The 13,698-nt window shown below is 46.7% G+C and overlaps 1 protein-coding gene across 1 annotated transcript in view; it reads right to left on the reverse strand.

The window, feature by feature from the left end:
- Nucleotides 1–13,698, reverse strand: part of LOC122926287 (beta,beta-carotene 9',10'-oxygenase-like) — a 135,519-nt gene that overhangs the window by 32,408 nt on the left and 89,413 nt on the right. The window contains exons 6-7 of the mRNA XM_044277660.1: nt 4,696–4,818; nt 2,819–2,979 (exon numbers count right to left, since the gene is read on the reverse strand). Of these exons, the coding sequence (XP_044133595.1) occupies nt 2,819–2,979; nt 4,696–4,818 (284 nt within the window). The remainder of the gene's footprint in view (nt 1–2,818; nt 2,980–4,695; nt 4,819–13,698) is intronic.

Here is a 13,698-nt window from a genome sequence, read left to right on the forward strand (position 1 = left end):
GAAGAAAGCATCTATATAGAGAACTCCATAAAGGGGAGGTCAGAATCGGAGGTAAGAGCAGTGCCATAGACCACGAGGGACGCCGCGTCCAAGGAACATCCTCGAGATGACATCACCCCCAGAAAACGTGAGTTACTCTAATAGACAAAAGGTGTAAAATTGTTCTGGAGATATTCGTTTGCAGTATATGAAGATTGAATCAGGGGCCATTGTCTGCATTACGGTGTTTATAACTAATCATTTGATTACCATATCTGGCATACTCAGCATGGGGAGCTTTTCTGCAACAATGGAATTATGAATATTACATCCAGAACTGTTCTGTTTAAATAACTGCTACGTTGGAACTTGTTATTAATTGCATCAAACCAACAAACCCACAAACAGTGACAGTTGACCATCAATTTTACTGAGCTGCTCCATCAAAGCATATACAATATATCCAGCTAATTTAGTCAACTAGCTGAGGACGTATAGCTATTCGATTTTATAAATTTTTATTGACATTTTATTTATAATATATTATCCTAATAAAATATACGTGTATCCAGCTGTAATAGCGAGTTCCTGCTACTATTATTTCAATTTACATTCTAAGCCTGGGTGAAGCACAGCAAGAGCACCGCTACCACTAAGTCAGACGGTGGAGCCACCTCATTCTAGCCCTATTTTATAATAATAGCTTTCATTGAAGTTCCGATCCCCAGCCCCATCTGTACTACTTACTAAATGTCCTGTAGCAAGCAGAGCAGGGCAGGCGGCCGGCCGTAACTCACTGACATTACGTACCTGCGCCGCCTACTTCATTCATAAAGTAGGCGGCGCAGGCACGTGACGTCAGTGAGTTACAGCCGGCCTCCCGCCCTGCTCTGCCTGCTACAGGACATTTAGTAAGTAGTACAGATGGGGCTGGGTATTGGAACTTCAATGAAAGCTATTATTATAAAATGTTTAGGCAATAAAGCAGTGAGTGAGCGGTGGGGCTGGAGTACAGTGACCGCACCGGCCCCACCGCATTTGCATGCCACCGGCCCCTCCCACAGGTTTAGCTCCCATATATTATGGCATCTGTGGATGCCACTATTATGGGGTGGGGGATATGTGGATGGCAGTGTTATGGGGTGGGGGATCTGTGGGTGACACATCTATAGCAGTGCCATCCACAGATTACCCCCCCCCCCATAACAGTGCCATCCACAGATTACCCCCCCATAACAGTGCCATCCACAGATTACCCCCCCATAACAGTGCCATCCACAGATCACCCCCCATAACAGTGCCATCCACAGATCACCCCCCATAACAGTGCCATCCACAGATCACCCCCCATAACAGTGCCATCCACAGATCACCCCCCATAACAGTGCCATCCACAGATCACCCCCCATAACAGTGCCATCCACAGATCACCCCCATAACAGTGCCATCCACAGATCACCCCCCATAACAGTGCCATCCACAGATCACCCCCCATAACAGTGCCATCCACAGATCCCCCATAGTAGTGTCATGCACAGACCACCATTAGTTCAAAACCCACCTAAAGCACACCTTTTGGTAAAAAAAAAATGTTTTCTTATTTTTCTCCTAAAAAAACTAGGTGCGTCTTATGGGCCGGTGCGTCTTATAGGGCGAAAAATATGGTAGCTAGTCTCCACTCACCAGCACGCACAGTGGAAAACTGCTTAAAATGCCAGATACAAGTCATAATGGACAGAAATAGTGCTATTTCACAGTGATGTTGCATGGGGAGCAGGTTACCACAATTTTTCCTGGGTTCCCTTTGTTTTCTGGCTGGAATGTTCACCTCTCTGCTTAAAAGGCCAAAAAAACAATAATATTTTTTTCTTTTATGGGCATCAAAATTGATTCTCTTGCTATTGTTTAGGCATTTGGAAGAGATTTATATATATATATTTTTTTGCTTTGTTCTTGTCAGCAAAACAAGATGCAGCTAGGTTAGGTCCAATCTCTCCTTGGCCTTCTAGCTTTGCATGTAGGATAGTACCCATGGAGAGGATTTTAGCTACACCATTAAGCCTCATGCACACGACTGTATCCGCTTTTGCTCTCCACAAATTTGCAAAAACACGGATACTGACAGAGAGCCTGCCGCCATTTTTTTTTTCTCCTGCATGAATGCCCTGTCCTTCTCCGGAAAATGGACAAGAATAGGACATGTTCAATTTTTTTTTTGGGGGGGGGGGGGAGCAGAACGGATTTACGAACTTACCCCATTGAGACAAATGGTCGTGTGCATGATACGCAAAAAATGCTGATTAGATGCGGATTCCTAGCTACTGTTAGGCCTCATGCACACAACCGTTTTTTTTTTAAGGTCCGCAAAAACGGGGTCCGTAGGTCCGTGATCCGTGACAGTTTTTTTGTCCGTGGGTCTTACTTGTTTTTTGGAGGATCCACGGACATGAAAAAAACAATCTAAGTCAAGTTTGCCATTCAAATGATAGGAAAAAACAGACACGGATCACGGATGACAATCTTGTGTGCATCCGTGATTTTTCACGGACCCATTGACTTGAATGGGTCCGTGAACCGTTGGCCGTGAAAAAAATAGGACAGGTCCTATTTTTTTCACTGCCAGGAAACACTACATGGTTAGGTCTTGTTCACACATTGGGACAGATGTAGCAATATATTTAAATCAGTTCCAGTTCTGGTACTCGGGCCCTATGTTTCCAGGCCACACCTTCTGTGCCAAAAAAGTAGTCAATCAGTTTCTGGTGGAACAGAACGGTGGGTCAGACCTGGCAGATCAGTATCAACAGATCTGATCAGAAAATGTCAGAAGCAGACTTACCTCCTCTGTGTGTTTATTTGCCACATGAAAAACAGTGTCAGATCTGGGATCCCATACTAAGCAGTTGGATATTGAAGACCCTGTTATATTAGATGTCAGAATTTTCCTCACATTGATCCTGAGTGGTTGTTCTATAAATACAATGTAGTTTTCTGTCATTCCTGAGAAAAAAAACAGAAGAAAGATATACATTTGTAGAATCCATATTCATTCTTCTTCTTTTGCTAGTTATGGTCCATCAGGCTATGTTCACACAGGCAGAATCTGCCACCGATTCAGCAGCAGAGAAAGGGCATTTTCCATTGTGTAAGCTGCTTTGGCTTCAAAGTAAAAAAGCTCGACCAAGCGCATACCCCATACTCAACCATATGTGGGGGTTTCAGCAGGTGATGTGAACAACGCATGAGAAGTGGCATGTTACTTCTTTCAAGCAGATTTGATGGTGGTTTTCCATAGACATCAGGCTAGGTTCACATGGCAGAATCCATTACTGAATCAGTAGCTGATAGCAATTTGCTTGTTATGGTTTTGTAATTTGATGGCATTTTTAGAGTTTTTACAAGTTTTTGAAAACCACAACCAAAACACCCTGTCTTCAGCTACTGATTTTTCTGCTGTGGATTTTTCTGTGTGATCTAGCCTTACAATGTCTAGCAACCATCTGGATAGCCACCATGCATGTTGTGAAATACAATAAAGTAGTCACAGACCAGGGTTGCAAACCGTCCAGAAATTTCCAAACCGTCTGTAAAAATAGGCCAAATTTTTCCTGTGTCCGTAAAAAAAAAAATAGATGTGTCCGTGATTTTTTTGAGGCTGGTGGTACTTGACTAGATCATTTTTGCTGTAGTTATCATCATTTTACAGCTCACAGAAATGCTGGTAATGAGTTCCTATCAGTATATTGAGCTGTAGACATGTATTACTTATAATATTTATCCGTAATAAGGCCTTTTTCACACGACCGTATGGCATTTTCAGTGTTTTGCGGTCCGTTATTTCGTTTTTTGTTTATGATGTGTTCCTGTTCCGTTTTCCCGTATGGCATATACAGTAATTACAAAGAAAAAATTGGGCTGGGCATAAAATTTTCAATAGAAGGTTCCGCAAAAACAGAACGGATACAGAAGACATACGGATGCATTTCGGGCAATAATAGAACATGTCCTATCTTTCAACAGAACGGAAATACGGAAATGGAATGCATACAGAGTACATTCAGTTTTTTTTGCTGATGGTGCGCCGTAATCTCGCACATGCGCCCTAAATCCACTGGTCAGCGCCCCCGCGGTGTCCTGGCAGCAGCCTCAGCGAACAAAGCGCGCATGCACCAGCTGTCTGCGCACTTTGCTGTTTTAGGGCGCATGTGAGTAGTGCTTAATTAGCAATGGGGCGGCGCTGGGCTACGAGATAAGGGCCGCAGCTGGGCACAAACGGCCGGAGGGAAAGCCCCTTGGGCACGTTAGTAAGGTAATTAGCATATTAATAAAACCAATTTTTATCAAAAATGAAAGGACAGGTGGGGGTAAAACTAGTATATTTTTTATTACATAATGGAGACTGAGAGGATGATATGAACAGCTCCATATCGAAAATCTTGATGATAGAATCCCTTTAAGTAAAAAAAGGATTTGGTGTGTATGGAGAGAATTTGGGCAGACATGCACTTACATGTAACACTTCAGATAATAAGTTGCAGAATCACAGTGAATTTTGCAAATTGATATCTGCTTCATTTAGATCTACAATAGTCATCAAGCCTTGGACTATACCGTACAATTGGACTATACCGTACAAGCTTGTACTATACCATACATTTGGACTATACTGTACAAGCCTTGTACTATACCGTACAACTAGACTGGTAAAGCACTCACCAAAACTATGGTAATATGAGGGATTCAAGCTGCTACTTGCTGGTATGGAACAAATAACCTTGGCGCCGTGCAGTTCATCTTCATCCTCTTGGTAAGGTACCTTAATAATGTTGTAAAATGTTCCTGCAAATCATAAAGAGAAGGTCATTTTTAATAAAAGTCATCTGTGTTGCTTCAACCCTGCCCCAGGACGTGTGCACCAGCGCAGCAACCAAGGGGAATGGAGATCCACAAGCACTGAGCATTTCCACCCATTTAGGCCACTTTTTTCAGTGAGTTTTTGTCTTTATGTGTATGGAATCTGCCACTTTATTGTGGTGGTAACGTTCTTTTGCACCTGCCAGCTTCTGTGTCACATGGTCTGTTGTGGGTGCGGCTTCTGTGTCACATGGTCTGTTGTGGGGGCGGCTCACAGCTTTATTCTACCTCACAGAGCATTGGTGACACCACTATGGAGGCCTGTGAGAGCCTGGCTGTGAGGTAATTGCACTGTTCAGACCCTGTTCACACACCACGGGCAGGTTAGTGGTAGGACCCCATGCGCGCTGAGACACCGGGACGTGGTGCATGAGGGGCTCCGATATGTTCCTGACTGGAAGATATTGGCAAAGTTCTCAGCTTTTCACATTGGCCTGAGGAATTGGCTAGTATTGTCAGTTGCGTATCATTTTGGTGCATTTTCTGCAGTGATTTACAAGCACTGAGCAGCCAAAAATAGAGGACACAACAGTCCAGAATCTGTCTAAAGTGGCGAATATTCGTGCAATTTAGCACAGCTTGGGTTTCTACACTTTTATCTGACTTGCTCAAAAAGGGTGCAGGACTTATTGAAAAGAAGGTGGAACTTTGCACCTAGAAAGTTATTAGAAAGAATGAGAAGATCTCTCAAGAGACTATGCTATCCTATGTAAGGGGAGCATATTATGGGGGCAGGTATGCTCTCCTCTTAAAATACTATGCCATTCGGCTAACAGGAGCTATCAGAGATAACACTGGACACACAATTATGAGTCTGGTGTATTCACCAGGGAAGCATTCCTCCAGACTCCCCTGGGACCTCTCAGCAGTGATTGGTAGAGATCTGCTACGTATCTGCATATGTGAAGACGGCGGTGGGAGTGCATCCCTTGTATTCTTTGATTGATCATCTTAGCCAAATGGCACCATAATGTTTTCTGTCCCTGTACTATTCTGCCCTTACATACATGGTGAGGGTGGAGGAATTCATCAGATGTTTTCACCACTTCTGCAGCGATAATGCACATCAATCTTTGTAATTATACACCGTTCTGCTGTTGTCATAAACATAAATAATATATGAGTATGTCATGTCTGTGAACCATTGAAGTGAATGCACTGCAGCAGACTGCGGCATTTTAAGCTATATTAATGACATATTAGTGCTGTGACTTGGATAGAGACACCGCAAGGAGGGCTACCTCTCAAACAGTCTGCTGAAATTCCAATACCTGGGAAGGCGCTCGCATGTAAGAAGAAACATTTCTAAATACTGAGAAAAGTACTGAAGACAAAAAAGCTATGTTCTCAAAGGAAGCCAGCTTGAGACACCTCTTGTGAGCACTCCTTTCCCTACCTCAGAACCTGTCACTAAGGCTACTTTCACACTAGCGTTAACATTTTCCGGTATTGAGATCCGCCATAGGGTCCGAAAAAATGTCAACGAGGACAAAACGTAACTGAACAGAACGGAATGCTCTAAAATGCATTCCGTTCTGTTGTCATATTGGAGAGCGCTACGGTTTGCTTTCCATCCTGGGATGCGGAGCAAAACTGATCAGTCATGACCCACAATACATGTCTATGGGGACGGATCTGTTTTCTGACACCATAGAAAACGGATCCGTCCCCCATTGACTTTCAATGGAGTTCATGACGGATCCGTCTTGGCAATGTTAATGATAATACAACTGGATCCATTCATAACAGATGCAGATGGTTGTATTATCAGTAATGGAAGCGGTTTTTCTGATCCCTACCGGATCCAGCAAAAATGCTAGTGTGAAAGTAGCCTAAGAAAAGAATAGGCTTCTTTGTGAGAAAATCTACAAGGACTGGATACTAAATTAAGCCGAGTTGATAAAGGCTAAGAAAATAAGGAAGGGGGGGGGGGGGGGGTGACTGTAAATCGTCTGACAAGAGAAGCTGGAAAACTCATGCTACTGTTGTGGTCCCAGGAGCACACATGGTCCCTAGCCGTGACTCAAGTGTGAATATCTAACTATTGCAGTGGTTGACATCAGACCAGAAATCAGTCTTTGTAGTGGAAATAGAGTTGGTTGGAGTTTTTTTTTTTTTTTTTGCTGAATTATTTACACTGCTTTCCAGAGGAAAACAACTAAATTAGATAAAAAGTAGCCATTTGGGAAATAGAATAAGCTTTTATCCTTCCTCTGTAGAAAAACTGCCACATATGATGCAGCTACAGCTCAGCAGTAGAGTTGAGCGAACACCTGGATGTTCGGGTTCGAGAAGTTCGGCCGAACATCCCGGAAATGTTCGGGTTCGGGATCCGAACCCGATCCGAACTTCGTCCCGAACCCGAACCCCATTGAAGTCAATGGGGACCCGAACTTTTCGGCACTAAAAAGGCTGTAAAACAGCCCAGGAAAGAGCTAGAGGGCTGCAAAAGGCAGCAACATGTAGGTAAATCCCCTGCAAACAAATGTGGATAGGGAAATGAATTAAAATAAAAATTAAATAAATAAAAATTAACCAAAATCAATTGGAGAGAGGTTCCATAGCAGAGAATCTGGCTTCCCGTCACCCACCACTGGAACAGTCCATTCTCAGATATTTAGGCCCCGGCACCCAGGCAGAGGAGAGAGGTCCCGTAACAGAGAATCTGTCTTCATGTCAGCAGAGAATTAGTCTGCATGTCATAGCAGAGAATGAGGCTTCACGTCAGCCACCACTGCAACAGTCCATTGGCATATATTTAGGCCCAGCACACACACAGGCAGAGGAGAGAGGTCCCGTAACAGAGAATCTGGCTTCATGTCAGCAGAGAATCAGTCTGCATGTCATAGCAGAGAATGAGGCTTCACGTCAGCCACCACTGCAACAGTCCATTGGCATATATTTAGGCCCAGCACACACACAGGCAGAGGAGAGAGGTCCCGTAACAGAGAATCTGGCTTCATGTCAGCAGAGAATCAGTCTGCATGTCATAGCAGAGAATGAGGCTTCACGTCAGCCACCACTGCAACAGTCCATTGTCATAAATTTAGGCCCAGCACTAGTGTTGAGCGGCATGTCCCATATTCGAATTCGCGAAATTTTGTGAATATTCGAAAGAATATTCGTAAAATATTCGCGATTATTCAAATTCGTTATTATTTCGCATATGCGATAATTCGAATTTTCGCATCGCATAATACATATGCTATGCAAAATTCACATGTGCGCTAATGAAATCGCCTTACGAAGATTCGCAACTCAATTCAATCACTAATGTATGAATGCAATGCCCTTTGCCTCTGTTCTGGGACAAGTGTAGATATTCGCATGTGCGCTAATAAAATCGCCTTACGAAGATTCGCACCTCAATCACTTTCTAGGGAATGTGAGACTTTTGGGAATCAATCGAGATACAGTGGGGGGTGATGACAGTAGTTGACAGAGTACAGATCAATGTAATCTGTAAGGTGGAAAGTAAAATAAAAAATACGAATATTCGTAAATCGAATTTTACGAAGTTCTACGTATTCGCGAATATGGTGCTATACTATATGAATGCACAGGCCTTTGCCTCTCTGTTCTGGGGACAAGTGTAGATATTTGCATTTGCGTTAATAAAATCGCCTTACGAAGATTCGCAGCTCAATTCAATCACTAATGTATGAATGCAAAGCCCTTTGCCTCTGTTCTGGGACAAGTGTAGATATTCGCATGTGCGCTAATAAAATCGCCTTACGAAGATTCGCAACTCAATTCACTAATGTATGAATGCAAAGCCCTTTGCCTCTGTTCTGGGACGTGCCGATATTCGCATGTGCGCTAATAAAATCGCCTTACGAAGATTCGCGCCTCAATCACTTTCTAGGCAATGTGAGTAAGATCTGAGCTGTTGGACCTTTGGGAAACAATCAATTATATGTGTACTGTAATTTTGTGGGGGGGGGGGGGGGGAAAACAAAAAACGAATATTCGTTTTTACGAATATATAGCACTATATTCGAAATATTCGCGAAATCGCGAAGTTGCGATATTCGCGAAAAAAATTTGCTTTTCGAATATTCGCTCTCAACACTACCCAGCACCCAGGCAGAGGAGAGAGGTCCCGTAACAGACAATCTGGCTTCATGTCAGCAGAGAATCAGTCTGCATGTCATAGCAGAGAATGAGGCTTCACGTCAGCCACCACTGCAACAGTCCATTGGCATATATTTAGGCCCAGCACACACAGGCAGAGGAGAGAGGTCCAGTAACAGAGAATCTGGCTTCATGTCAGCAGAGAATCAGTCTGCATGTCATAGCAGAGAATGAGGCTTCACGTCACCCACCACTGCAACAGTCCATTGGCATATATTTAGGCCTAGCACACAGGCAGAGCAGAGAGGTCCCGTAACAGACAATCTGGCTTCATGTCAGCAGAGAATCAGTCTGCATGTCATAGCAGAGAATCAGGCTTCACGTCACCCACCACTGCAACAGTCCATTGGCATATATTTAGGCCTAGCACACAGGCAGAGCAGAGAGGTCCCGTAACAGACGATCTGGCTTCATGTCAGCAGAGAATCAGTCTGCATGTCATAGCAGAGAATGAGGCTTCACGTCACCCACCACTGCAACAGTCCATTGGCATATATTTAGGCCTAGCACACAGGCAGAGCAGAGAGGTCCCGTAACAGACAATCTGGCTTCATGTCAGCAGAGAATCAGTCTGCATGTCATAGCAGAGAATGAGGCTTCACGTCAGCCACCACTGCAACAGTCCATTGGCATATATTTAGGCCTAGCACACAGGCAGAGCAGAGAGGTCCCGTAACAGACAATCTGGCTTCATGTCAGCAGAGAATCAGTCTGCATGTCATAGCAGAGAATGAGGCTTCACGTCAGCCACCACTGCAACAGTCCATTGTCATAATTTAGGCCCAGCACCCAGGCAGAGGAGAGAGGTCCCGTAACAGACAATCTGGCTTCATGTCAGCAGAGAATTAGTCTGCATGTCATAGCAGAGAATCAGGCTTCACGTCAGCCACCACTGCAACAGTCCATTGGCATATATTTAGGCCCAGCACCCAGGCAGAGGAGAGAGGTCCCGTAACAGAGAATCTGTCTTCATGTCAGCAGAGAATCAGTCTGCATGTCATAGCAGAGAATGAGGCTTCACGTCACCCACCACTGCAACAGTCCATTGGCATATATTTAGGCCTAGCACACAGGCAGAGCAGAGAGGTCCCGTAACAGACAATCTGGCTTCATGTCAGCAGAGAATCAGTCTGCATGTCATAGCAGAGAATCAGGCTTCACGTCAGCCACCACTGCAACAGTCCATTGGCATATATTTAGGCCTAGCACACAGGCAGAGCAGAGAGGTCCCGTAACAGACAATCTGGCTTCATGTCAGCAGAGAATCAGTCTGCATGTCATAGCAGAGAATGAGGCTTCACGTCAGCCACCACTGCAACAGTCCATTGGCATATATTTAGGCCTAGCACACAGGCAGAGCAGAGAGGTCCCGTAACAGACAATCTGGCTTCATGTCAGCAGAGAATCAGTCTGCATGTCATAGCAGAGAATGAGGCTTCACGTCAGCCACCACTGCAACAGTCCATTGGCATATATTTAGGCCTAGCACACAGGCAGAGCAGAGAGGTCCCGTAACAGACAATCTGGCTTCATGTCAGCAGAGAATCAGTCTGCATGTCATAGCAGAGAATGAGGCTTCACGTCAGCCACCACTGCAACAGTCCATTGGCATATATTTAGGCCTAGCACACAGGCAGAGCAGAGAGGTCCCGTAACAGACAATCTGGCTTCATGTCAGCAGAGAATCAGTCTGCATGTCATAGCAGAGAATCAGGCTTCACGTCAGCCACCACTGCAACAGTCCATTGTCATAAATTTAGGCCCAGCACCCAGGCAGAGGAGAGAGGTCCCGTAACAGACAATCTGGCTTCATGTCAGCAGAGAATTAGTCTGCATGTCATAGCAGAGAATCAGGCTTCATGTCAGCCACCACTGCAACAGTCCATTGGCATATATTTAGGCCTAGCACACAGGCAGAGGAGAGGTTCATTCAACTTTGGGTAGCCTCGCAATATAATGGTAAAATGAAAATAAAAATAGGATTGAATGAGGAAGTGCCCTGGAGTCCAATAATATATGGTTATGGGGAGGTAGTTAATGTCTAATCTGGACAAGGGACGGACAGGTCCTGTGGGATCCATGCCTGGTTCATTTTTATGAACGTCAGCTTGTCCACATTGGCTGTAGACAGGCGGCTGCGTTTGTCTGTAATGACGCCCCCTGCCGTGCTGAATACACGTTCAGACAAAACGCTGGCTGCCGGGCAGGCCAGCACCTCCAAGGCATAAAAGGCTAGCTCTGGCCACGTGGACAATTTAGAGACCCAGAAGTTGAATGGGGCCGAACCATCAGTCAGTACGTGGAGGGGTGTGCACACGTACTGTTCCACCATGTTAGTGAAATGTTGCCTCCTGCTAACACGTTGCGTATCAGGTGGTGGTGCAGTTAGCTGTGGCGTGTTGACAAAAGTTTTCCACATCTCTGCCATGCTAACCCTGCCCTCAGAGGAGCTGGCCGTGACACAGCTGCCTTGGCGACCTCTTGCTCCTCCTCTGCCTTGGCCTTGGGCTTCCACTTGTTCCCCTGTGACATTTGGGAATGCTCTCAGTAGCGCGTCTACCAACGTGCGCTTGTACTCGCGCATCTTCCTATCACGCTCCAGTGCAGGAAGTAAGGTGGGCACATTGTCTTTGTAGCGTGGATCCAGCAGGGTGGCAACCCAGTAGTCCGCACAGGTTAAAATGTGGGCAACTCTGCTGTCGTTGCGCAGGCACTGCAGCATGTAGTCGCTCATGTGTGCCAGGCTGCCCAGGGGTAAGGACAAGCTGTCCTCTGTGGGAGGCGTATCGTCATCGTCCTGCCTTTCCCCCCAGCCACGCACCAGTGATGGACCCGAGCTGCGTTGGGTGCCACCCCGCTGTGACCATGCTTCATCCTCATCCTCCTCCACCTCCTCCTCATCCTCGTCCTCCTCGTCCTCCAGTAGTGGGCCCTGGCTGGCCACATTTGTACCTGGCCTCTGCTGTTGCCAAAAACCTCCCTCTGAGTCACTTCGAAGAGACTGGCCTGAAAGTGCTAAAAATGACCCCTCTTCCTCCTCCTCCTCCTCCTCCTCCTGGGCCACCTCCTCTTCCATCATCGCCCTAAGTGTTTTCTCAAGGAGACATAGAAGTGGTATTGTAACGCTGATAACGGTGTCATCGCCACTGGCCATGTTGGTGGAGTACTCGAAACAGCGCAACAGGGCACACAGGTCTCGCATGGAGGCCCAGTCATTGGTGGTGAAGTGGTGCTGTTCTGTAGTGCGACTGACCCGTGCGTGCTGCAGCTGAAACTCCACTATGGCCTGCTGCTGCTCGCACAGTCTGTCCAGCATGTGCAAGGTGGAGTTCCACCTGGTGGGCACGTCGCATATGAGGCGGTGAGCGGGAAGGCCGAAGTTACGCTGTAGCGCAGACAGGCGAGCAGCAGCAGGATGTGAACGCCGGAAGCGCGAACAGACGGCCCGCACTTTATGCAGCAGCTCTGACATGTCGGGGTAGTTGTGAATGAACTTCTGCACCACCAAATTCAGCACATGCGCCAAGCAAGGGATGTGCGTCAAATTGGCTAGTCCCAGAGCTGCAACGAGATTTCGCCCATTATCACACACCACCAGGCCGGGCTTGAGGCTCACCGGCAGCAACCACTCGTCGGTCTGTTGTTCTATACCCCGCCACAACTCCTGTGCGGTGTGGGGCCTGTCCCCCAAACATATGAGTTTCAGAATGGCCTGCTGACGTTTACCCCGGGCTGTGCTGAAGTTGGTGGTGAAGGTGTGTGGCTGACTGGATGAGCAGGTGGAAGAAGAGGAGGAGGAAGCCGAGAAGGAGGAGGTGGCAACAGGAGGCAAAGAATGTTGCCCTGCGATCCTTGGCGGCGGAAGGACGTGCGCCAAACAGCTCTCCGCCTGGGGCCCAGCTGCCACTACATTTACCCAGTGTGCAGTTAGGGAGATATAGCGTCCCTGGCCGTGCTTACTGGTCCACGTATCTGTGGTTAGGTGGACCTTGCCACAGATGGCGTTGCGCAGTGCACACTTGATTTTATCGGATACTTGGTTGTGCAGGGAAGGCACGGCTCTCTTGGAGAAGTAGTGCCGGCTGGGAACAACATACTGTGGGACAGCAAGCGACATGAGCTGTTTGAAGCTGTCTGTGTCCACCAGCCTAAATGACAGCATTTCATAGGCCAGTAGTTTAGAAATGCTGGCATTCAGGGCCAGGGATCGAGGGTGGCTAGGTGGGAATTTACGCTTTCTATCAAATGTTTGTGAGATGGAGAGCTGAACGCTGGCGTGTGACATGGTTGAGACGCTTGGTGACGGAGGTGGTGGTGGTGGTGTTGGTGGTACATCCCCTGTTTGCTGGGCGGCAGGTGCCAACGTTCCTCCAGAGGCGGAGGAAGAGGCCGAGGCGGCAGCAGCAGAATAGGCCGAGGCGGCAGCAGCAGAAGAGGTAGCAGGGGGAGCCTGAGTGACTTCCTTGGTTTTAAGGTGTTTACTCCACTGCAGTTCATGCTTTGCATGCAGGTGCCTGGTCATGCAGGTTGTGCTCAGGTTCAGAACGTTAATGCCTCGCTTCAGGCTCTGATGGCACAGCGTGCAAACCACTCGGGTCTTGTCGTCAGCACATTGTTTGAAGAAGTGCCATGCCAGGGAACTCCTTGAAGCTGCCTTTGGGGTGCTCGGTC

Source organism: Bufo gargarizans, chromosome 2 (genome assembly GCF_014858855.1).
Source record: "Bufo gargarizans isolate SCDJY-AF-19 chromosome 2, ASM1485885v1, whole genome shotgun sequence".
NCBI lineage: Eukaryota > Metazoa > Chordata > Amphibia > Anura > Bufonidae > Bufo > Bufo gargarizans.